General features: G+C 37.0%; 2 protein-coding genes across 5 annotated transcripts; one reads left to right on the top strand and one right to left on the bottom strand.

The window, feature by feature from the left end:
* Positions 1-1,794: 1,794 nt before the first annotated feature.
* On the bottom strand, positions 1,795-7,896 carry LOC149835258 (ruBisCO large subunit-binding protein subunit beta, chloroplastic-like). Of its 3 annotated transcripts, XM_090011769.1 has the most exons (14): positions 7,851-7,896; positions 6,554-6,817; positions 6,303-6,428; positions 5,464-5,601; positions 5,237-5,332; positions 4,868-5,110; positions 4,479-4,713; positions 4,226-4,395; positions 3,644-3,721; positions 3,465-3,536; positions 3,240-3,344; positions 2,998-3,090; positions 2,365-2,457; positions 1,795-2,228 (listed from the first exon to the last, which is right to left on the bottom strand). In XM_090011769.1, exons 2-14 carry the CDS (start codon positions 6,803-6,805, stop codon positions 2,052-2,054), a joined length of 1,878 nt encoding a protein of 625 aa, XP_089867895.1. In that variant the 5' UTR covers positions 6,806-6,817; positions 7,851-7,896; the 3' UTR covers positions 1,795-2,051. The 3 variants fall into 3 exon arrangements, with proteins under 3 accessions (XP_089867895.1, XP_089867896.1, XP_089867897.1); XM_090011770.1 differs by lacking the exon at positions 5,464-5,601; XM_090011771.1 differs by lacking the exon at positions 7,851-7,896 and having other exon boundaries at positions 6,303-6,397; positions 6,554-6,764.
* A 7,252-nt stretch (positions 7,897-15,148) lies between these two features.
* On the top strand, positions 15,149-23,443 carry LOC149835257 (putative protein phosphatase 2C 45). Of its 2 annotated transcripts, XM_090011773.1 has the most exons (11): positions 15,149-15,328; positions 17,201-17,285; positions 17,385-17,425; positions 17,504-17,585; positions 19,273-19,400; positions 19,546-19,644; positions 19,792-19,950; positions 22,381-22,467; positions 22,803-22,894; positions 23,047-23,121; positions 23,229-23,443. In XM_090011773.1, exons 2-11 carry the CDS (start codon positions 17,254-17,256, stop codon positions 23,376-23,378), a joined length of 945 nt encoding a protein of 314 aa, XP_089867899.1. In that variant the 5' UTR covers positions 15,149-15,328; positions 17,201-17,253; the 3' UTR covers positions 23,379-23,443. The 2 variants fall into 2 exon arrangements, with proteins under 2 accessions (XP_089867899.1, XP_089867900.1); XM_090011774.1 differs by lacking the exon at positions 19,546-19,644.
* Positions 23,444-23,755: the final 312 nt, after the last annotated feature.

Raw genomic sequence — 23,755 nt, 5'->3', positions numbered from 1 at the left:
AAGAAATTGCGGAGGCTTTGAACAAAATAAAATCAAGGAGGGCAGTTGGCCCAGATGGTATACCTATCGAGGCTTGGAAATGCTTGGGAGAGAAAGGTTTAGAATGGTTGACAAATTTTTTTAACAAGATTTGGCAGACAAATAAGATGCCTAATGAGTGGAGAAAGAGTACTTTGGTGCCTCTATATAAGAATAAGGGTGATATACAAGATTGCACAAACTATCGTGGTATAAAACTCATGAGTCATACTATGAAACTTTGAGAGAGGGTGATTGAGTCTAGGTTGAGGAAGGTTGTCATGATATCGGAGAATCAATTTGGTTTTATGCCTGGAAGATCAACTATGGAAGCTATACATCTTCTTAGACAACTTATTGAGAGAAATAGAGAGAGGAACAAAGATTTGCATATGGTTTTTATTGATTTGGAGAAGGCATACGATAGAGTACCTAGGGACGTTCTCTGGTGGACAATGATGAAGAAAGGTGTTTATCTCAAGTACATTAGTATAATTAAGGATATGTACGAAGGAGTAGTAACCAATGTCCGCACTTGTGGAGGGGTGACAACCAATTTTCCTATAACGGTTGGGTTACATCAAGGATCTGCTTTAAGCCCTTTCCTATTTGCTATAGTGATGGATGAGCTTACGAGATCAATTCGAGAAAATGTGTCGTGGTGTATGTTGTTTGCTGATGATATTGTTTTGATTGATGAGTCTAAAGTTGGGGTTAATGCTAAGTTAGAATTATGGAGACAAACATTAGAAGCAAGAGGTTTTAAGTTGATTAAGAGCAAGACAGAATATATGAAATGTCGGTTTAGTAAGCAACGAAGTAGTGATGGGAGTGTAGTGAAGCTTGGTGAGCAAGAAATACCAGTGGATGATTGTTTCAAATATTTGGGATCTATCATTCAAAAGTATGGAGAAATTGATGAAGATATAAATTATAAGATAAAGGTTGAGTGGATGAAATAGAAAAGTGCAACTGAAGTATTGTGCGATCGTAGAATGTCATTGCGGTTGAAGAAAAAATTTTTATAGAACGACTATTAGGCCCGCTTTACTATATGGTACAGAATGTTGGGCTGCCAAGAGACATCATATTCAAAAAATGAGTATAGTTGTGTATGCTTAGATGGATGTGTAAAAATACAATAAAAGATAAGATTTGGAACGAGGAGATACGTAAGAAGGTAGGTGTTACACCCAATGAAAATAAGATAAGAGAGAATCATTTACGGTGGTTTGGACATATTCGACGAAGGCCTAATGATGCTCCAGTTAGAAGGATGGAGAAATGAAAAAATATATTAGTTAAAAGAGGTCGGGGTAAGCCTAGGAAGACTTGGATGGAGATGATAGGAAAGGATATGAATGCTTTGAACCTCACCGAGGACATGGCATTGGATAGAAATGATTGGAGGAGAAGGATTCATGTGGAAGACCCAGAATGATTTTCTTTGTTGGTTCATATCACCGACCCCAATTATTTTGGGATGAAGGCGTAGTTGTTGTTGTTGTTGTTGGTCTTTATTATTCAATTGCTTCATGAAGAATGGGGAAACTCGTAATGCACAGGATCAAAGACCTAATAGTGTTGGCTATGGTGTAAACTCGTAATGCACCCCTTGCCTTCAAGGAGTCACCTTGCTTCAGGGCATAATGCCCTTGACCCTTCTTATATGCAAGGGGCTGACGCTCATGGGAATGGAGCCCTGTCCACCCGTCTAGCAGCGGCCCCCCTCCCACTACACCCAAGTGATTTGATCTCTTACACTGCATACTAACTAAAAAAATACTCGCATTAAAACATAATACAATTTATTGTTATCCATCCTGCGGGATTCTGGCCAGGCAGAATTACAACTCTTACTACATCTCACTGGTTTCATGTCATGCTAATGTACAAAAAAGAAGGATCAACACCAACACTGTCATGGATCTCATACCCTCCGTTGCCCATTGCACGACTTGCCTCACCTAATATCCATAGCCTGCATCCAAAAGGCAGCAACACCATGCACACATACGAGAACACTGCCAATTTCACAGACCACATTCTACAGTACCCAAGATCGGGGTATCGATTGCTCCCATACCTGAATTGTCCATCGGGTTTCCGGCAGCAACGGGCGCCGACTCCTTGATGTCAACAACCACGGCATCAGATGTGAGGAAGGTCCGTGCAACAGATGCTGCATGCTCCAAGCAGCACCTCACCACCTGACTCGAGGCAAAAGGCCCCCATGTTTATGATAAGCACAAAATTTTAAAACTTTTTTTTGAGCAAAAAACATGCTGTTTTTGGATTGCAGAGTTCTTAACAAGCTTATGTTGAGGCAAAAAGAAATTTTGCTACCTTGGTTGGGTCAATTATTCCGGCATCCATTAAATCTTCGTATTGCCCAGTAGCGGCATTGTAGCCAAATCTTGGATTATCACTTGCCAGAACCTGCAAACAGAAAATGGTGCTTGAGATCTCAACAAAATTGCAGAACATCCTTTGGGTTTCAAAAGCAGAGGAGCAGTGCAACGGTATCAAACGAGAAATCTGTCTAAAATTTGATGATAACACCAAAACATAGCATGCTACTCCACTTTTACATCTTTCCAAAGGATGGAAAGCCAGATATTCCAAATCCACAAAACAGAGAAACTGCTTCACCGACTCTGTCACGCCTCCTACCCTCAAGTACAATACACAGAGACCAATATTGCAAAGGTCAGGAAGAACCATCTAATCCCAATAAGAGAAAACTGGGTTCATTCATCTTAAGTCCTTGAGATTATAGATCTACACTAATCACCAAGATAGCCTCATTTAATACACTTTTTATATGTGAATTCTCGAGGGCTGGTAGTTTTTCTACCAAAATTGTACACGATTAGCAAAACCTGACTTGGACCCAAACCAGTTGATCAGATATCTAAGACAACTTGACTAATTCAAGGCACTAAAGGCATCATCTGTCATATATATTCACAAGCATACCTTCTCGATAACTACACTTCCATTGACACCAGCATTCTTTACAATAAGCTTCAAAAGATAACTTAATGCCCGTCCGACGATCTCAGCCCCAACCTGGAAAGAGTTCAAAAGAATCATGCAACACCAATGAGGGATCATCAGACACAAGATACCTGAAATTAGCTTTCTTCAGAAACAAGAAGAAAGACATGTTTATGGCTTCGAAATTTTATATGCAGAAAGACCAGATGAGAGTGTGGCACCTTCTGTTCATTGTTTTCAAGCAAGTCCTTAATTGCATCCACCTTAGATGCCAATCTTAACAGTGTGCATCCTTCACCCACAACAATTCCTTCCTCAACAGCAGCCTGGTGAGGATTGCGAGGATAAATAGACATTAGAAATCATACTTCCAAATTCCAACTATAACCCAGACGACAGTTGCATCAGCTTTCCCCATTCAACCAGCATATGGAGCATTCAATTACCTTTGTTGCATTTAAGGCATCTTCCACTCTCAACTTCTTCTCTTTCAATTCTGTTTCAGTCTGTGCCCCAACCTGCCCATACAAAAAGAGTGAGCAAGCAGGAAAATATCCTCACCTCAGTCTCCAACAGAATTAATCAGATCAAAGGCACACCAAAAGTTTCAAACATTTGGGTGTACCTGAATAACAGCAACAACACCTGATAGCTTTGCTATCCGTTCATTTAGCTTCTCTTTTTCATAATCTTGTTCGGCAGCCTGCAAAATAATGTTAGTGTTGTCAGCTTTAATAAAGAATTCATATAACAAATCTTAGGTTAAAAGTAGTGCAGAAACAACCCACAGCAACCTGACACAAACCTCAGCTATCAGGATACAGAAAAAGGAACAGAAATCGCCAAAATACATCAGCAGAAAAGAAAAGGATAAAACATACACTCAGAAGTCACAAAAAGCCATCAGGAGAGGAGAAAAAGACAGACTCTAGAAGCATCTGAAGATAGCAAACTTCTTGGTCAATTGGCACGACACACCACCAACTTGCATATGGACCCATGACCGCGCTCACCCATGCCAACTCAAATAACGGCATGGCAAACAAACCATACAAGCATCAGTAGCAAGTCTTCAGCAATTATATAACTGCTCCATGTCAGGCATGGACCAGACCAAGGACTCAAACAATCATTCTTTAAATTCTGCTATTTGCATACCAAAATTTTGAAGGACCATGTCATAAAATGTCCTAGAAAGAAAGCAAACCTCAACGAGATTCCGGATCTGGGAAACTCTCTTATTCACAGCATCCTGTGTGCTTCCATCTCCAACAATAGTGGTTGAATCCTTAGTTAGGACAACCTTCGCCAAAGTGCCCAGAACCTCATTTTCAGCCTTATCAAGAGACAATCCTACTTCATCCCTGATGACAGTTGCTGTAGAACACAACTTAAGGTGTCAACACCAACAAATTTTAGCAGAAGGTGCCAACAGTTAATGGGAAATGATCAAGACGAACCTCCAGTCAGAATAGCAATATCATCAAGGTATTGGCTTTTGCGTTCACCAAAACCTGGTGCTTTCAACGCAGCTATTTTGAGTGTCCCTCTAAGCTTATTGACAACCAGAGTTGCAAGAGCCTCCTGTTCAATGTCTTCCGCAATAATTAAGATTGGATAACCTCCCTTAATTGCTTCTTCCAAAACATTGATCAAATCCCTTGCATTTGTAATCTTCTTGTCAACAAGAAGTAACTGCACAAAAGAAGATAACTCTACCATTAAGATCAGGGAAATGCAAGAATGAGCCAATAACAAAGTAGACACAGATCAACCTTCGGAGAAAAAGTGCAAGCACCAATTGTGAGCACAGTGCAAATGGTAAGCAACAGGTGTTTTATCAACAAACCTTGCAGTTCTCATACTCAACAGACATCTTCTCACTGTCTGTAACAAAATAAGGAGAGATATACCCACGATCAAACTGCATCCCTTCCACAACATAGAGGGTGTTATCTGCACTCTTTCCTTCTTCCAGCGTCACAACTCCCTTCCGGCCTACCTTGCTTATAGCTTCCGCTATCATATTTCCTATCTCATAGTTGTTTCCAGCACTGACTGCTGCAACATCTACAAGCTCACTGTCTTCAACCTGCAATCACAATTTTATAGCAACACAGTATAATTGTGGATCAATGAGTCTAGCAGTAAAACCCACAAGAATTGTGCAAAGAATCCAAGCCAGAGACTGAAAAAAAAAAGAATAAATGAAACCAACATCTTTTGACATCAACTTCAGTTCATCAACCAAAGCCTTTGTAGTTTTTTCAGTGCCCCGAGTAATTTGAACAGGATTTTCTCCAGCTGCAACCACCTGCATGATGCATGACAACGAATTTTCCAGGGATTATTATAACAGAAAAAAGGAGAAAAAACAATAATTTATGCAGATACATTCATAAGATTATACAAAAGCTGAAAAGCATGGAATAAGACAGACCACACCTTTACACCTTCAGCAATCAGGCCTTGTGCTAGAACAACTGAAGTAGTAGTTCCATAACCAGCCAAGTCATTGGTCTTTGCAGCAGCTTGCCTCACAAGCTTTGCATCAATGTTCTCCAGTGGGTCCTCAAGCTCAACCTTAACAAAACCAAACATTCAGATAAAGGTTGAGTATCATTCTAGTTCAAACTTGAGTAAGGAAAAAGGCAATAAAGAAAATCTACAATTTCACGTCTTCTCATTTGCAACATATTAAGACAACCCCCTCCCAACATATTATAACTTCAGGAAAAAAATAAAGGTTTGGCATTGACATCTGTATACTTAAGGAATAGTCAGATTGCTTCTTCCATAAATAAAGCATTCAAAATTCTAAAGAATCCAATTTGTGATAAGCAGTGCCTATCCATTTGAAGCTAATAATAATGCATGTGATGACATAAGCAAGGGCATTGCTGAACCTCGCAACCTGACTCAGAATTTGAGTACCTCTTTTTAATCAGGTTTAACATAGATAATTTTAACTGCACATAGTATCACACATCTTGTTCCATGATTTTCCAATGAGGAAATGCCTCTTGAGAATGTGCAACCAACATCATAATTCACGCAAAGTAAAGCCTAAATCTGTCCCAAATGCTCGTGATTTCTAGACTGGCACCAAAGACCCTTGAATCTTGAGAAAAAACATGAAGACCCCATAACTAAAAAAGAACCCCAACGCCAGCCCAAAAGAAAAGATGATAACAGCTTAAAACAACATAATATAGTCATCGGCCTTTGCTCAGTAGTCAGTACATATTTGCAAGTTCGAGTCATGTAGAGGAAATGTATCTCACCTCCTTTGCAACAGTTACTCCATCGTTAACAATCTTGGGGGAACCGTATTTGCTCTCCAGGACGACATTCCTGCCCTTTGGAGCAAGGGTAACCCCTACAAGGTCCGCAAGCTTGTTAACACCAGTCTGTATGAAATAAATGCAATCAGAATCAGATAAGTTCACAACTTCCACCAAACCAGGTAATCAATGTGAAATACTAAAAAGAAGGTACATTTAAAAACAAAAAAGATGCAGAGGCAATAACATACTTGCAGTTTCTTGATGGCAGACCCATCCTTGTTGAAGTAGAGCTCCTTGGCCATTGCATTTATTCTCTGTGAACGCCTTCTTTGCACACATAGTGTCCGAGCCCCACTAGAGATGGAGCTCGAAGATATTGATGCGAGAGATGAGAACTGCACATACTTGTCCAAAGACAAATACACCTTCTTCTCCCTCCCAAGGCTTCCAAGAGCTACCAAAGATCCCGCTTGGGAGATGGTGCTGAAAGCCGATGCCATTTACGCTTAGAACTGCAACAACCACAGGTGTAAAAGTTTTACCTATCTCCACTAATTGAAACTTCAAACCACATTGAAAAGGTCAAAAAAGAGAACTTCTTGCATCTTTTCTCAGCTTTTTTGTTTTACTTTTCTTGTGCTTTTGTCATGAAAATCTTGAGAATTATCAATATAAGGCTATAAACTAACAAAATGTCAATAAAGTGAAAAAAAATCAATAAAATAGAACTTTCAGTAATTACATTTTGATTGTTATCAACAAGTTCATGATATCCTACAATGCCGAGCTCTACATTAAATTTTTCGATATCATTATATCAAGCTCTATCTATCGTGATTTCAGACACGCTAACATCGAGCTTTCAAGATATTGTAATATTATCAGAATGCTTTCAAAACACTGGAGTGGAGATACTCATCACCATGATTTTAACCAGCCACTTGTGGAAAGAATAAATATTTTCTGTTTGCATCATGGTGGGGTTAATGAGCATATTGTGCCCCCAAACTAGTTTCTAATACAAAAAGAAGGTGGGGGGCATAAATTTTCAAACAGAACCTAAACGGGAAGAGTATAAGTGAAATTGCATTAAAAACATAAATCCAAGACCATAGATCCATGGATTTAATGTGAAAAAAAATGCTACTATCTACGATTAAAAACGGAAACCTCTCAAAAAAACTCCTAAGACATCAAACTCTTCTTGGCAACAGTCATTCCAGAAACTAAAGAAAGAACCCGAGCTAACTTCAGATTATGATAAGATACGCAAGCAAAAACAACAAAAAAGCAAGAGTAACCCAAAAGGGTGCGGAGAATTCCTCGTAAAGAAGCAACAAGTAACCGGAAATTTTATTCACTGATGAATGAGTAATTGATATATGTGTGCCCAATGCTCTAAATTTTACAACGGTGGTCGATACCAACTTTCCAATACGAGTTTTTCTTTTCTTTTTTCCTACAAACACGATGGTCTTTCCCATAATCCTGGGAAAGAAATGGCAGCAAGAGATCGAAAACACAGAGAAAGGGCGAGATGGGTACCTTGAAACGGGCGAGGCTTTCGGTTTTCCATGGCTAGAGTAGCTCGTGTCGCAGAGAAATGACGGGGTTTTGAGGATGCCGAATGGGGTTTTCAAGATGAAGATTCGGGGGATGGTAGCCGTTGGATCTCCCTCGCTGTAGAAGCTTCCAGAATGTGGGTGGGGAAGGGGGGCTCGTGTTTTGCATGAGTGTAGGGGGTCTCAACGGGTCGGATCTGATTCGGACCCAGGTGAGACCGAACTCAGATTTAATTTAAGGTGTTGTACCCTAACCATACCCAGGTTCTACAAAGATTACATGAAATGGATCATACCCGGTAAAATAATATTTTTTTATCTTTTTTACATTGAAAATTTGTAGATCTTAATCGGAATTCAGGTCAGACTTGGGTCTGGTATGAAATATCATAAACCATACCCCGTTTAATATATTAATCGGACCCTTTAAATCTAACCCGGATTCTAGCTGAACCTCCTTTTCTATCATCAAACCCTAACCTTATAAAGTTTGGTACGGGTCAGGTCCAGGTTAAACCCAATCATTTGACACCCCTACACGAGTGGGTTTTGATTCTTTTGGGTTGGAGATGTATCTAAGAATGGACCCAAACCCATTTGACTAGGCCCGGTGGACTATGCCACGAAGATACGGTATGTGACACAATTCAAGACGTAAGCTCATAACATTTTGGAAAAAAATAGGGCACAAGTTTTTAAAAAAAAAATAGCCAATAAAAAATATTCTCTTTTTCATAATTTATATATATGTTTTATTGAAATAATACTAATGTGATAAAAAATTTATAAAAAAATAATAACATAATTTGTATGTGTCAATGTGTGCAGTATAGGTTGAGGAAAGTTGTCATGATATCGGAGAATCAATTTTGTTTTATGTCTGGAAGATCAACTATGAAAGTTATACATATTCTTAGATAACTTATTGAAAAATATAGAGAGAAGAACAAAGATTTGCATATAGTTTTTATTGATTTGGAGAAGACATACGATAGAGTACCTAGGGATGTTCTCTGGTGGACAATAATGAAGAAAGGTATTTTTCTCAAGTGCATTAGTATAATTAAAGATATGTATGAAATAGTAGTAACCAATGTTCGCACTTGTGGAGGAGTGACAACAAATTTTTCTATAACGGTTGGGTTACATCAAGGATCTGCATTAAGCCCTTTCCTATTTGCTATAGTGATGAATGAGCTTACGAGATCAATTCAAGAAAATGTGTTGTGGTGTATGTTGTTTGCTGATGATATTGTTTTGATTGATGAGTCTAGAGTTGGGGTTAATGCTAAGATAGAATTATGGAGACATGCATTAGAAGCAAGATGTTTTAAGTTGAGTAAGAGTAAGACAGAATATATGAAATGTCGGTTTAGTAAGCAACAAAGTAGTAATGGGAGTGTAGTGAACCTTGGTGAGCAAGAAATACCGATAGATGACTGTTTCAAATATTTGAGATCTATCATTCAAAAGTATGAAGAAATTGATGGAGATGTAAATCATAGGATAAATGTTTGGGTGGATAAAATGGAAAAGTGCAACTGGAGTGTTGTACAATCGTATAATGCCATTGCGGTTGAAGAAAAAGTTTTATAGGACAATAGTTAGGCCCGCTTTACTATATAGTACGGAATGTTGGGCTGCCAAGAGACATCATATTCAAAAAATGAGTGTAGTTGAGATGCGTATGCTTAGATGGATGTGTGAAAATACAATAAAAGATAAGATTCGAAACGAGAAGATACGTAAGAAGGTAGGCATTGCATCCATTGAAAATAAGATGAGAGAGAATCGTTTACGGTGGTTTTGACATATGCGACGAAGGCTTGATGATGCTTTAATTAGAAGGATGAAGAAATGGAAAAATATATTAGTTAATAGAGGTTGGGGTAGGCCTAAAAAGACTTGGATGGAGATGATAGGAAATGATATGAATGCTTTGAACCTCACTGAGGATATGACATTGGATAGAAATAATTGGAGGAAAAGGATTCATGTGGAAGACCCAGAATGATTTTCTTTTTGGTTCATATCGCCGACCCCAATTGTTTTGGAATAAAGGTGTAGTTGTTGTTGTAATGTGTCCAGTCGTGTCATGACTCATAACCAATTTGGTTCATTCCCGTGACATAGCGTGAGAGGTGATAAATGATTTCAGATTTTAAGCCCAAGCCCGCAAAGTTTGTGGTTACAAGGCCCAACCCAGTCCTGATCCGATAATGCTATTTCCCAAATCCAATTACACTTTTTAATCGGATTTGTGTACACGGGCCTATTTAGAATTTGTAGTTGGGATGGGCATTTATGAAGTATGAAGTAGCAGTTGCCAAATCCATGATTTAGTGAAATACAAAGGACAAAGGGCCTCACTTCCCATCCCAAATGCATAAACACCATCCTAACGTTGAGATTCCAAATAGGACCACCAAGTTAGTTTGACCAAGATTTACCTCGAGTCCATTAAATGCTTAAACACCCATCCTAGGGCCGAGAATTCAAACAGGCTAATTAGTTGTATCAGAGCCTAGGTTTCAGACCTGGACTCACCCGATTACGTTGCTTTCAAGTTTCAATTTTGTCTGATTGGGTAATTCCTGCATAGTCCATCCCAGTGTTATCAAAAACGGGTCTTGAGGTGCAAAAGGTGTGCCTCGCCTTAAGGCGCGAACCTCTGTACCTCAAGGCGCAAAAAAAAAATTACAAGATTTCTATGACATAATCAACAAAGTTTTTTAGGTTAATATCATATATTTTTCAGTTATTTCAGTTATGTAATAAGTTTATTAGTATATTACTATATTTTTACTTTTGTTGGTTAATGTCATATATTTTTCAGTTAATTCAGTCATGTAATTAGGTTCTTAATATATTTTAACTTTTGTTGGTTAATTTCATATATTTTTCAGTTATGTAATCAATTTTTAGTTAATTTTATATGATAATCTCATATTTTTTAGAATGATCTTATATATTTTAACTTTTATAGGTCAATCTCATATATTTTTCAGTTATGTAATCAGTTTCTTAGTATATTTTAACTTTTGCTGGTTAATCTTATATATTTTCCAGTTATGTAATCAGTTTTTAGTTACCTTTATATGTTAATCTCATATTTTTTAGAATAATCTCATATATTTTAACTTTTATAAGTTAATTTTATATATTTTTGAGTTATTTCAGTCATGTAATAAGTTTTTTAGTATATTTTAACTTTTGTTGTTTAATCTCATATATTTTTCAGTTATGTAATCCATTTTTTTGTTACTTTTATATGTTAATCTTATATTTTTTAGAATAATCTTATATATTTTAACTTATGTTGGTTAATCTTATATATTTTTCAGTTATGTAATTGGTTTCTTAGTATATTTTATCTTTTGTTGGTTAATCTCATATATTTTTCAGTTATGTAATCATTTTTTTAGTTACTTTTATATGTTAATCTCATATTTTTTAGAATAATCTCATATATTTTGTAGTTATTTCAGTTGTGTAATCAGTTTCTTAATGAATTTTAATTTTTTTTGTTAATCTCATATATTTTTTAGTTATATAATCAGTTTTTAGTTATTTTTATATGTTAATCTCATGTTTTTTTAGTATTTATTTGAGATTTTCTATTTCTTAAGTTATATAATCAGTTTTTAGTTATTTTAATATGTTAATCTCATATTTTTTTAGTACTTATTTGAGATTTTCTATTTCTTATTGGTTGTTATTTCATCAATAAAGTATTTCTTTATTTATTTATATTTTTAGATATTTTTTAATACTTTTTTTTAAATTTTCAAAAAAAACCGCGACTCATTTTTTGGTGGAACGCCTCGCTAAGCCTCAAAGCTTTTCACAACACTGGTCCAACCTATTTACATCCCAAGTTTTTGTCTGTTTTTTTTATGAGGAACCCTCGTAGAAAACGAGAAAAAACCCCCGATGAGGCCTTAAGATACATGGCTCAGCTACGGACACACCCGTGTGACTGTGGGGTTTGATCCAGTGCCTTAGTCTCAGTACCTTAACAATTGTCAAAGGACCAATTTTAATAGCTTGATCTTATGAACCTTTATCATCATTAAATGATTTGGGACGTTAGGCTTTTAAACAAATAAAAAGTATTGTCTGTTTGGAAAACACCCAACCCTCGTGGTATCCCATGTGGCAAGCGGGTCCTGTGCCAAGCTGAAGGCCAAGGATCGAATCCCTCTGCCACATGAGGCTGCATGTTCTAATAGGGGTCCGAGATTTTGAGAAACTGGTACCAATTCTTTTAGAAACCACATCAATGTATATTAGTAACTAGTATCAATGCACGTTTCAAATAAAAAAGTTACTGAAACTTGTTAAGCCCTCGCATACTTGTGTCAGGACTGTGTACCCAATTCTTTTAATTCTTTATCAAACTTTTATCAAATTTTGTTGGATTTGTCAATTTTATTCCTTCTTTCCCTTTCAGGTTAAGGGATAAACCTGAATCATCTTCCATTCTCATCAATTCCTAATTTTCTTTTTATCTTTTCCTTTTAAAGATTCGGGTTCCGACTCGAGTCTTCCTCTTATCTTTTCGTTTGAAGTTTCGAGTTCCGACTCGGGCTTCCCTTTGGTTCTGATTGAACCAATTGTTTTCTTTTATCTTTTATCTTTTTAAAGGATTCGGGTTCCGACTCGAGCCTTTCCCTTTACCCGTTTCTGGAACAATCATTCCTTTTTCATAAATTATAACATTAGAGCTGATCCATACCAATCCATGAATCAATTCACCAGTTGTCTATGTTAAGTTGTGGTTGGGTTTCACAGGTTCCTAAAAACGGTTCGATCCATTTCGCTAACTGGATGTAGAATGACTTGCTCAATATGAGTAATGGCAATCGATCAATCAGATATCTAATCTAGATCAACAACCATGTATCGACTATCCAAATGCCACTATAAGAATTATTTTGAACATTCCGCTTATAATAGTGCAGGCTTCCAAAGGATGTGTACAAACTCGGCTCGAGTTCGAGCTCGAGCCTGGCTCGGCTCAGCTCAAGCTTGCACTAACTTATTTAAGAAAAGTAAGAACTTAATCCTGTAAACGGCGGGAATTGAACTGATGACCACACACGTACATAGCAAACACATTACCCACTTATCTAAAATCACACTTTACTATTATTAGCCAACAAAAACAATGCATATCCTAAAATTAGTCGTCATATATCTCTACTAGTCGAGCTTAATCATGCTCAAAATCCTGATTAAGCTCGGCTCGTTTAATTACTCGAACAAATCCGAGTCAGGTGTAAACGAGTTGAGCTCAAGCCTTGAATAAGATTTTGAAACGTGTATTCAGATGAAAAAAATAAGATTCAGATTCAATTTGAGGTTTCACATCATAATCCAAATATAGGCAGAAAATGCATCCGGTTAGCTATCTTATGCTAACTGGATCCATATCCAGTATTATCATTTTTTCCATATGAATTTGAAATTTGAACGTGAATTCTAATTTGATCAGGTCAGATTCAATAAAGGCTACATCCAAACTAAATCTTTTACTTTTACATATGTATGTGTGTAGATTTGTAGAGTAGGGTTGTAAATGGGTTGGGTCTAGACTGATTCAGTGATGACTTAAATTTTCAATAAGTGGATCTAATTTTGCATGTGAATCTTACTCCGAACACATGATAGAGTTATGGATCCAGATGTAATTCAACCCCTCTTGACACTGGATTTGCAAAAAGTGGGTCAAGTATATTGGTTTTTCACATAATATGTAAAATGGGTTGGATAGCATTTTATTTATATTATAATTTTAATATTTGTACAATATATATTGATATTTTTTCAATTTTTTGAATATCATGAGATTCTCCCTTTATGATATTTTTCCTATAAGGTGATTTGCTACTTGGGAGCATCAGTAGGACCCTCAAAAGATCATAGTTTTAAGTGTTTTATATTTGATATGAATAGTCAGATTAGGGATGGCAGTGGGGCGGGGCGGGGGACAAGGTTTCCACCCCCGCCCCGCCTCAAAATTTTATCCTCCACCCCCCCCCCCCCCCGCCTCCGCGGCGGGGATGGATTTTATCCTCCACCCCCGCCTCCATCCCCGTTTCATACCCTTCATCCCCGGTCCAAACGGGGATGGGGCGGGGCGGGGATATTGCGGGGAAAAGTGGTCGGGGCGGGGATTAGGCGGGGACGGGGCGGGGCGGGGAAAAGTGCACGTCCACCCCCGCCCCGCCTCCGCGGCGGGGATGGATTTTATCCTCCACCCCCGTTTCATACCCTTCATCCCCGGTCCAAACGGGGCGAGGCGGGGCCCCGCTTTCCCCCGGTCCACTTCCATCCCTAAGTCAGATGTATTTATCATTACTTATTTAATAAGGGACATGTTTTTTTTTCAAATTGATTTGATGTAGAAAAAATATGAATAATGAATCATTAAATTTTAGTACAATATAAACAATTGATTTTTTTACTTTTTTAAAATGCATATACATGCTCATAAAAATGCTTAATCAAATACATGTTATCTATTGATTGAACAATTATATATACTTTAAGTCTCTAACTGTTCAAATAGAGCATAAAAACACCTACAATTATGATTTTAAAACAGATCTTGGATCAAAGGTAAGGTCACACCAAGCATGAATTTTTCTTTTTACTCACTATTTGTTCACTCAAAAATCAAGGAAACAGGGATGCAAAATCCATGGTAAAAAGATGAGGAAAAGAATTCTCACACATATTTTCTTTTTCTTTTTTCAAAATTTTCCTCAAGTCTATTTTGTCGTGATCACAACTTTGGTGATGGACTTAACACGATAGCAATTTTCAGTAACCACATTTAAAACACTAATACGAAACATAAAACACTTGAGAAGGACACTTGTCATCAAAATAGTTCTACACGTCGTCCATCCAATGGGAGACTCACGCGTGGCATTGAAAAAAAAAATCCACTGTTCACGAGAGTTTCCAACGATGGTATACTAGTAATTTCATTCTATGTGGACGTTGAAAGTGCAAGAATTGCCCCTCCCCAATTAAATGGTACGGCGAGAGGTTGACACACGCTGAAATCAAGTGCTTTTGTTGTGTACCGCCAGCTTTGAAAGACGGGCTCATTATCTTTTTCATCTTACAGGTGGCGGTATTAGTGTTAGAACTTGTTTTTAAAATTCAATATATATGTAAGAAAAAACAAATTTTTTTTTTGAGAAACATCTCTCTCTCCGCCTTTTTTGTTGTGGCCATGTTACCGCTTTTCTTGTTGAAGAAACCGTTGCTCTCTTCTGGTATTCCTCGTTTCAGGGTACCCAAGAGACGCTAGAGAGAGAGAGAGAGAGGGGTAAGCAGAGATACTGTTCTCTCTTCCCCGTCTTATTTTCTGAATCCCTTGTTCGAATTCTGCAATTTTTCTGCTCGAATTTGGTGGTGGTTTTGCCAGATTTCTCCGTTTTCTAGGTTTTTCTCTCTCTCTCTGTAGTTGGTTATTTGTTTCATTACTGATTGCGGATTGCTGGAATTTGGTTTTGCTTGTTGACGGTTGATTTTCTTTTGAGCTCGATCCAGATACGTTGGATTGGGAATTTAGTTGTGAGTTGTCGGGTTTGTTTCGTTTCTGTGACGGATCTTTCTTTTTATTTTTTGGCGTAAGTTTTGGACGAGGATCTCTTGGGTCGGTTGTTCATTGATTTTCTTTGAAAGAAAGATCTCTGGGGGTTCTTGTGTTAATTGGGCTTTGGTTGTTCTTTCCTGAAGAAATATACACAAAAATCGGTTGGTTATTATGTTTCTTCATGAGTTCCTCGTTTGGATTTGATCAAGATTTGGCTTGAGAATTGTTTATCTGGTTTGTGTTAGCTCCGCTCTTGATTTGCTTTTTTTTTCGATGAATTTGCCCTTGATTTGCTTTTTTTTTTTCGATGAATTTGCTCTTGATTTGCTTGTACTTATTGTTGAGTATGGAATGGAAGTCATGATTTCGTGATGTGGTGAAGCTTTGTGTATATTTACCAGAACGTGTTTGATATTGCGAAGCTTTGAGTATGTTCACCAGAAGTGTTTTAACTGTCGATTCAATGTCACGTTTCGTTGGTTTACTCCTAAGAATCATTGGTCTCAGGCCAAATTCTGGTTGCTCGCTATATTTCAATCGTCTTCCCTTTTCCATCCTTTTCATGTGGTTGACAGGAAGGTTTTTAGTAGTTGGTAGAGTCTCTTGAATTGTTTTGTTGTCTTGGAACCATCTAAAGACGGATCACAGTTTGTAGTTGTTTTTATTGAAATTTCTATGACATATTCTCGAATGGTACCCAGGGACAATTCGTGTTTGTTATATCTAAAAAGCGAATGGAGTTCCATGGTTAAACTTGCAGCTTTCTTATTTCTGTATTCATTGATTTAATGGCATATCTTCATGCATTTTACTTTGTGGTGTTTTTGGTCTCTTCTCTGTTTCTTGTCTTAACCTTCAGTTTCTTTTCTATCTTTTTGATGAATTTGTCTAACCATTGGGTGGAGCGTGGCATTGGACATGATTAATGAATTTTTCACATTTTAAAAGGTTTTCTTAAAGAAAACAGAAAGAAAATATCACAATATGTTAAAAAATATGGCCAAATAGCATCGCTATAATATTTAAAAATGTTATAAGATTTATTTACTTAAAAGATAATATATAAAAGTCATGTGTTTTTCTTATTTGTTATTTTTATATTTTCACTTTTACATGCCAAGATTGTTTTTTTTTAATATTTTTGAGAAATTCCCTTGGCAAGTAATAGCCAAGGTGAGTACTAATTACTGTGATGGATTTTTAGGTTTTCTTCTTTTAGCCTGTAGAGTGCATAGGTGTCCCTAGTCCTTTGTTAGTAAAGTGACAAGAAATCACAAAGATTTTTTGGTGTATTTGTTCTTCCAAACAGTTCCTTTGTTTATCTAAATTTTTTTCACATCACAAAGATGGAGGCCATGATATTCTTGGTGATTGATGGTATCTTGTTCGATGGGATCTATTAGTATTCTTGCTCTCTCATATTGTATGGAGTAGTGGAACTAGGTTTTGTTGGTCATAACAGAGATTTTTGGAACATCTTATCAATTTTTTACAAAAGTTTGTTGGACCGTTTTGGGTTAGACATGCTCCTTGTTTTGGTGCTATTGTCTTTAACAAAGGTGAACCTACCTCTTGTAATCATGATCATGTAGCAGTGATTATCACGTTGCACGACTTAGCCAGTCGTTCTTTGATATTTATTAGAATGTGTCTTTCTTTCCTATTTTTGCATTATAATAAAATCAATGTATGAGTTATCAATATTTTTTTCGATGCAGATGATGGCCTTTTCTTTGCTTTGATAAAATGCTGGTGGTTTTCGTCCAAGTTTATGTGCCTACATGAAGCCATGTTGATAGAACAGTATGGAGGAGCTGAAATGATGTTACTGTGTTTAGATCTGCTAACCAATGTTTTTATATATGTCATCATGTCTAATATGTATTATATTAATCTTTGCAGAACCTGGAGATTGAGCCTGATCCTTCAGTTTTTTATTATTGGTATGCTTAATTGTGCTTATATAAGCAGTTAATGCTTTAACAAATCTCAGTCCACTGGAATGATTTGATAAATCGAAGGTATGATGGGATATTTCAATTCTGCGATTTCTTCTGGTGGGCAACAATTTGATGGTGCTGCTGTTAGTGGTGGTGATTCCAGGTAACTTTTACCTTCCATTATGCTCTATTTGATGGTGGCAGTGGGGGTGATATGGAGATTTCAGGAGTTTTATGTTAAAATTCCTTGGGTAGCTGTAGTCTGGAGAGTTTTCGGGCAGGGATTGGGATGTCATGTTTTGCTGTTTGCTCGCACATTGAAAGCAAGACTTTTCAATTCTCCTCCACAAGGGTGATTTCTTCAGAAGCCCACTCTAATCTCCATCCAAAGTCCACCCTCAAATTTAATGAGGGCCTCAAGACCTCTCCTCATTCCAAGTAGAACCAACTTTTTTTTTCAATGAAATTTTTTATTGAATTCCAATTCACTTTTTTTTTTATATTTACACGGAGAAACCGCCCCCAGGATCAAAGACCTAGCTGCGCTGGCTCTGCCTCCCGTACTTACGATCATTTTCCTGGCAGCGTAAAACTCTGTGGGCTTGCCCCTTGCCCCAAGGGAGTCGCCACGCATTGGCTGGCACAAGGGATGATGCCCATAGGATTTGAACCTAAATCGCATTCCTAGCGGCCTAGGCCCCATCCCACTACGCCAAACCCCTTTGGGGCAAATTCCAATTCACTTGATAGCTCTTATCTTTATTTTTTTGTCCTTCAATTCTCCTTTTCCTCGCTGTGAAATTCAAGATGCATATGATTGTTTTGTTATTTTTGTTTCTTTTATTCATATGATTTTTTTCTTTTTTTTCATTTCTATATGTATTATCATTTTGAATAATTGAGGTAATCTACTTTTGAATTTTATGCAAGTGACATTACTGTAATTATAGATATCGAGAGTTCACAAAGATGATGACACACATATTTTCACAGATGACATCCTAGGGTTGTAGCTATGGATTGGAAATTGTTATTATCAGTTAGAACTTAGAAGCATAGTCACAAATATCAGTATTGGCTATATCTCGGTGAGGCTATTTCTTGCGATATTATAGGTTTGGTGATAAATCCCGGGGCTTCAAAAAATAAAAACAATATGAAGGTAACAAAAATAAGTAACAAAATATCATGTTTAGTTAGACAATAAAATACATATATAATAAAAAAAAGAAGAAAAGCATATTTAAGATGCAGAAAATAAGTAAAAGCAATAAAAATAATTGATATTTTGATGATATTATTATGATAATATCGCAATATTCTCATGATAATATCGCGATATAATCAAATTGGCGATATTTTCAAAATATCGTGATATTTACCTTTAATATCATTGACTGAATATACAGTGATAATATCACAATTTTTGAAAATTTTTCCGATATCTGTGACAGAGGTTAGAAGAAAATAGAGGTTTAAGCTTGCAAGAATAAGGTGTAGAAATCCTTTTTGGTGCAAGAAGGCCTCAAAAAAGGGAAAAAAATCCAACCAAGAAAATTTAATAGGTATAGTATCTCAAAGCAGTTGATGTATTACAATTTTCTGGTGCTAGTGTACAATTTCTGTTATGTTACTTTAATAAATCATGCCGTTTTCAGGTATGAAATAAGTTTGCCTTTGCTTACAAAGGATTTTGGCAAAAGTTTGTCATGCTTGCTTGCTTGGATTGCAATGCTTGATATACCTTCTTGCCAGTGGAAACGAATGCATTCTACTGGCACTTTTAGTGGCTTATTATTTTTACAGTATTATTTTTGGAGTATTATCATACAACTGTTTGACTTTTGCAGCCAAAACCATAGGTTCGGCTATGGGTATGCAAGCTCACGTGGCAAAAGGTCATCAATGGAGGACTTCTATGAAAACCAAATCTGCAGTGTTAATGGACAAGTAATTGGTCTTTTTGGGGTATTTGATGGTATGCTCCTTTCATTTGATATGGGAATCTTTGGTTTCAACTTTCAACATATTATGCTTCAGTTTTGTGGAGTTTCATAAAACTCTTGGACAATCATAATTTCTATTGGGAAATGCATTTGCTGACCGGGAGACTCTGTTATCAGGTCATGGTGGTTCTAGAGCTGCAGAGTATGTGAAACAGAATCTTTTTGAAAACTTGATTAGGCACCCTAATTTTTTCACAGACACCAAATCAGCCATAGGTATTTCATGGCCTCAAGATAAATATCTGGTTAATGATTCCTTTGATTCCTTTCCGGAGAAAATAATTCTTTTACCAAGTGTTCATCATGTTTATACATTCTGAAATTTCCGTTATACTGATTTCTCTTTCTCATTTTGACATGCAGCTGACGCTTACAACCAGACAGATGCAGAATTCCTCAAGTCAGAAAATAATCAGCACAGAGATGCTGGATCTACAGCATCAACTGCTGTCATTGTAGGAGATCGTTTACTAGTTGCAAATGTTGGAGATTCACGCGCTGTTATCTGTAGAGACGGAAATGGTAATTCTATTTTGTCTTCTTTTCCTCCTAATCCTGAAATATGTTCAGGAAATGCATGCAGCATGTGCTATTTTGATTTAGTGTATTCTTGTCAGTTTCAAGTTTGATTCTTAATTGTAAATTAGCCTTAAAGGGGTTGCACTAGTACAATAATTGATAATATAGTAGGTTTGTTGCTCACATCTTGGCCACAAATACCTCCAGTATTTTGAGGACACGTTCACCAGAATCTTCAACATGAAAAATATCGTGATTTTTTCAGTGTATCACCAGTTTATTTTTTATCTAGGCTGTAAGCAGTTCGGATGTAGGCAGTAATCAAATTCTATCTAACTGAATACAACATAACCTGGTACAAGTTCTGCTCATTCATATAGCAAGGATCCCTATGTAACAAGGACTCTTCTAATAGGGCACCGCGCCCGCACCCAGGCTGGTGTGACGCTTGGACACAGCTTCCTTTGTGTTAGGTGAAGTTAACCATATTGAGGTCCATTTCTATCGAAAGTAGATTCAGTTAACCCTAATCAAGTCCATTTTTATCTAATATTATATATAGAAATACATAAATGCACACACATACACGTAGTGTTAACTTAAAACTGTTAAAAAAATTATATATATATACCCTCCCCGCACCCAAGTTTTTTAAAGTGCCGCATCGCCGCATCTGCACCCGTACCCGTACCTGCACCCACATCCGCACCTCTGTGACATATAGCAAGGATCCCTACTAGATCTGAACACTATTTTCTCCATGCCTTACTGGACCTATATTGATACATTTCCAAGTAATCTAATTGGACTCACTTTGTTGAATTTCGATATCTTTGGGTTCCATTAGATTCTAATTTGAAACTCCATTTATTAAGCCCAACCATTTATCTAGTTAGATCTGGAAAGAGCTTACTGAATTCAACAGAATAGATTCTGGTTGGTTGGATACCTAATGCAAACCTGTACAATGGACATGCCCTTTTGAGGGGGGGTAGCGTCCAAAGCGGGGATCAAGCCTGATCGTATAGTACCCTCTCTATCCAAATGGGATATGACTAGTGGACGAAAGCATTGAAACAGGTGGAGCACGGGATTGAAAGTAACTACCTGGCTCAAAAGACAGTGAAATCTGGTGCTAATGCTGATCTGGCATATGCCTTCTTATTTGGAAGAAGGTTGCTTCGTGACATTTGGGTTGGCTTGTTCTCTCCAGTCTAGCAGTCAATGGTGTGTGGGGAAGAGCTGATAATCAAACTGATTGCCTGCCCTTCCATTTTTGGGTTTTTCCAAGTCAAGAGTATAATTAATTGTTGGGATAAGGAGTTGATAGAGCTTTCCCCCTAGTTGAAAAGACTGATTATCCATCAAGTGTTCTTAGTGTGGCATGCCTTGATAATATTACAATAGTTTCCTCATTTATGCCAAAATTTAATATGACATTTTTCCTATATCATGTTCTCCCCCTCCAGATGTTGTCAAGCTCTCAATCCACCACTTCCTACACTATACAGGCTGCTGTGTAGTCTTTACATGAATATATCATAGTGGCTATTTTTTTTCGGGCAGGTTGGTGGGGAAAAGCATACAATGTAGAGTTGAGTGATTAGTCACAATCAGTTGGCAGTGCATGTTTTATTGTGGGCGAGTCGGACTTCATAGAAATAGTTTCTGCCACCTCCTCCCACTCTGTAGTGATGATCAGATTCCCCGAGTATGCCACCTATCTATCGTGTAGAACACCTTTGTCTGGCCGAGATTTTGCATGTTCCTTCAAGCACGTGGGGAAGCGGGAAGCATTTGATGCCATCTTCAGTGAGTGGATGGCTTCAAATGGCTCCTATAAATGTCTTATTCATGCAACTCCCCTCCTGAAGCTATGGGCTTATTGATTGATGTTTCTTTTTTGCCTTTTCCTGTCTGGAGATCTTCCACTTTGTTGTCCCTTAAAAGAGTATCCAATGGATATTTCATTTTCATGAAACTGTTCTGTACTTTAAACATTTTGTTCATAAACTTTTTCTAAAGTATTTTTGGATCTTCATTGTTTAGATTTGACATGCGAATTGGATAATGTTCACTTCTGATGTTGTTAAATGGTCTTGTATTTTATTGGAGTTGACACACCAATATCAAAACACAACCGAACATTAGCAAAAGGAAAAAAAAAATTATTTAGTGTAAGTTAGGGTTTCAGCATGTTAATAAGAAAGATTATGTCTATAATCTAAATCTATGAAGTTAAAAGCAGTTTTTGCCAAAATTTGCTTTTGAAAGATAGCTCTCAACTGGAATTTTGCAACCAGTCAGGTCAATTTTTCATGATTCTGTTTGTATCAACTAGAGCTGTCAATCTGCCTTCTTGAGCTTGTAGATTTTGCCTTTATAAGATAATTAGTTTCAACTGATTTAGCTTTGGTTTTCCCCGTGTTTCAGCCATTGCTGTTTCTCGTGATCATAAGCCAGACCAAAGTGATGAGCGGCAGCGGATAGAGGATGCTGGAGGATTTGTGATGTGGGCTGGTGAGATTTTTTCAACCCATGTGTTCATTTGTGTCACTTGAGATCAAATTTGGAGAAATTCCAAATGTTTCCTATGAAAGATTTTCCTGGAATTTTGAAGTTTCCTTGATCGTTCTATAGTGAATTTTTGTAAACGTAATAAGTGTGCACAGTCCAAAGTGATTATCGGTTTATTCAAAGCCAAAACATAATGTTTTTCCAGAATCTAAATTCCTTTTCCTCGTTGTCATGTCTTGTGCTAATAGATGACAGTATCTATCGTCTCAATAATTCTGCTTGCATATTTCAGTTTTAAAATTTTCAACTTATTATCACAGTTTAATGGATAAATTCAGGAACTTGGCGGGTTGGTGGGATTTTAGCAGTTTCTCGTGCTTTTGGTGATAGGCTGTTGAAGCAGTATGTGGTAGTTGATCCTGAAATAAAGGTAATTTAGAGATGGTTTGTCAAGCTTGCAAGCTTCTTAAATGAGAGTGAAGGCTTCTGCTTCTTTTGATACACATTCAATAAAACTACTTTTTATGGCTTTTATGAATAGAACCGGGATTTTACAAATCACTTAAAATTTGGATTTTTCAGGAAGAAGTGATCGATGGCTCTCTGCAGTTTCTCATCCTAGCAAGTGATGGTTTATGGGACGTAGTCTCCAATGAGGTTTTTGACTTCCCCGTCTCTTCCCACTCCTGACATGATAATATAGTATGAGAAATGGTTTTTAGATCGTCAGCATTAAACAAGAGTTCATCTGTGTTGTTCCCCAGGAGGCTGTATCAATGGTACAACCCATTGAAGATGCAGAGCTCGCTGCTAAGAGGCTGACTCAGGAAGCATTTCAACGAGGAAGTCTAGATAATATTACTTGCATTGTTGTTCGGTTCCACCGCGATGGCAGTGCTGATTCTGCTGCATGATGACTGAGTAATAAGTATGTACCAAATAGTTTGCTTCATATATCTATCCAAAGTTACCGACTGTATAAGGGTCCTCTCTCTCTCTCTCATATATATATATATATTAATGGGTAGATGCTAAATGTTTTTTTTTTTCGTTTTATTTTTAAATTCTGACCTCACAGATGTGATCTATGTACTTGATTTTATAGGGATCAGCTCTTGAAGTGTTTGATTCCAACTTTTATAAGGTTAAAAAAAACAGTCCAAAATCTTTGTAAATTTTTTATGCTCCAAATATCATTTTTTCTTCGAAAACACATGATCCAGGTGTGGATTCCTTGTAAATCGAACATGCCCAACACATTTATGGGCAGAAAAACCCATTTAACACGGAT

This window comes from Nuphar pumila, chromosome 6 (genome assembly GCF_984573655.1).
Source record: "Nuphar pumila chromosome 6, dmNupPumi1.hap1.1, whole genome shotgun sequence".
In the NCBI taxonomy this organism is placed as follows: domain Eukaryota; kingdom Viridiplantae; phylum Streptophyta; class Magnoliopsida; order Nymphaeales; family Nymphaeaceae; genus Nuphar; species Nuphar pumila.
Note: the sequence above shows the minus strand (reverse complement) of the source record. Positions and strands in the feature narration are given on the sequence as shown.

Excerpts from the sequence above, each read along its gene's own strand:
- LOC149835257 (XM_090011773.1), top strand. The coding sequence starts at position 17,254 with ATGTGCCTACATGAAGCCATGTTGATAGAACA. Across the intron at positions 17,586-19,272 it reads GTTAGTGGTGGTGATTCCAG|CCAAAACCATAGGTTCGGCT; the intron begins GTAACTTTTACC and ends TGACTTTTGCAG. Across the intron at positions 19,401-19,545 it reads TCTTTTTGGGGTATTTGATG|GTCATGGTGGTTCTAGAGCT; the intron begins GTATGCTCCTTT and ends CTCTGTTATCAG.
- LOC149835258 (XM_090011769.1), bottom strand. The coding sequence starts at position 6,805 with ATGGCATCGGCTTTCAGCACCATCTCCCAAGCGGGATCTTTGGTAGCT. Across the intron at positions 5,602-6,302 it reads GAGTAACTGTTGCAAAGGAG|GTTGAGCTTGAGGACCCACT; the intron begins GTGAGATACATT and ends GGTTTTGTTAAG. Across the intron at positions 3,537-3,643 it reads GTGTTGTTGCTGTTATTCAG|GTTGGGGCACAGACTGAAAC; the intron begins GTACACCCAAAT and ends TTGTATGGGCAG.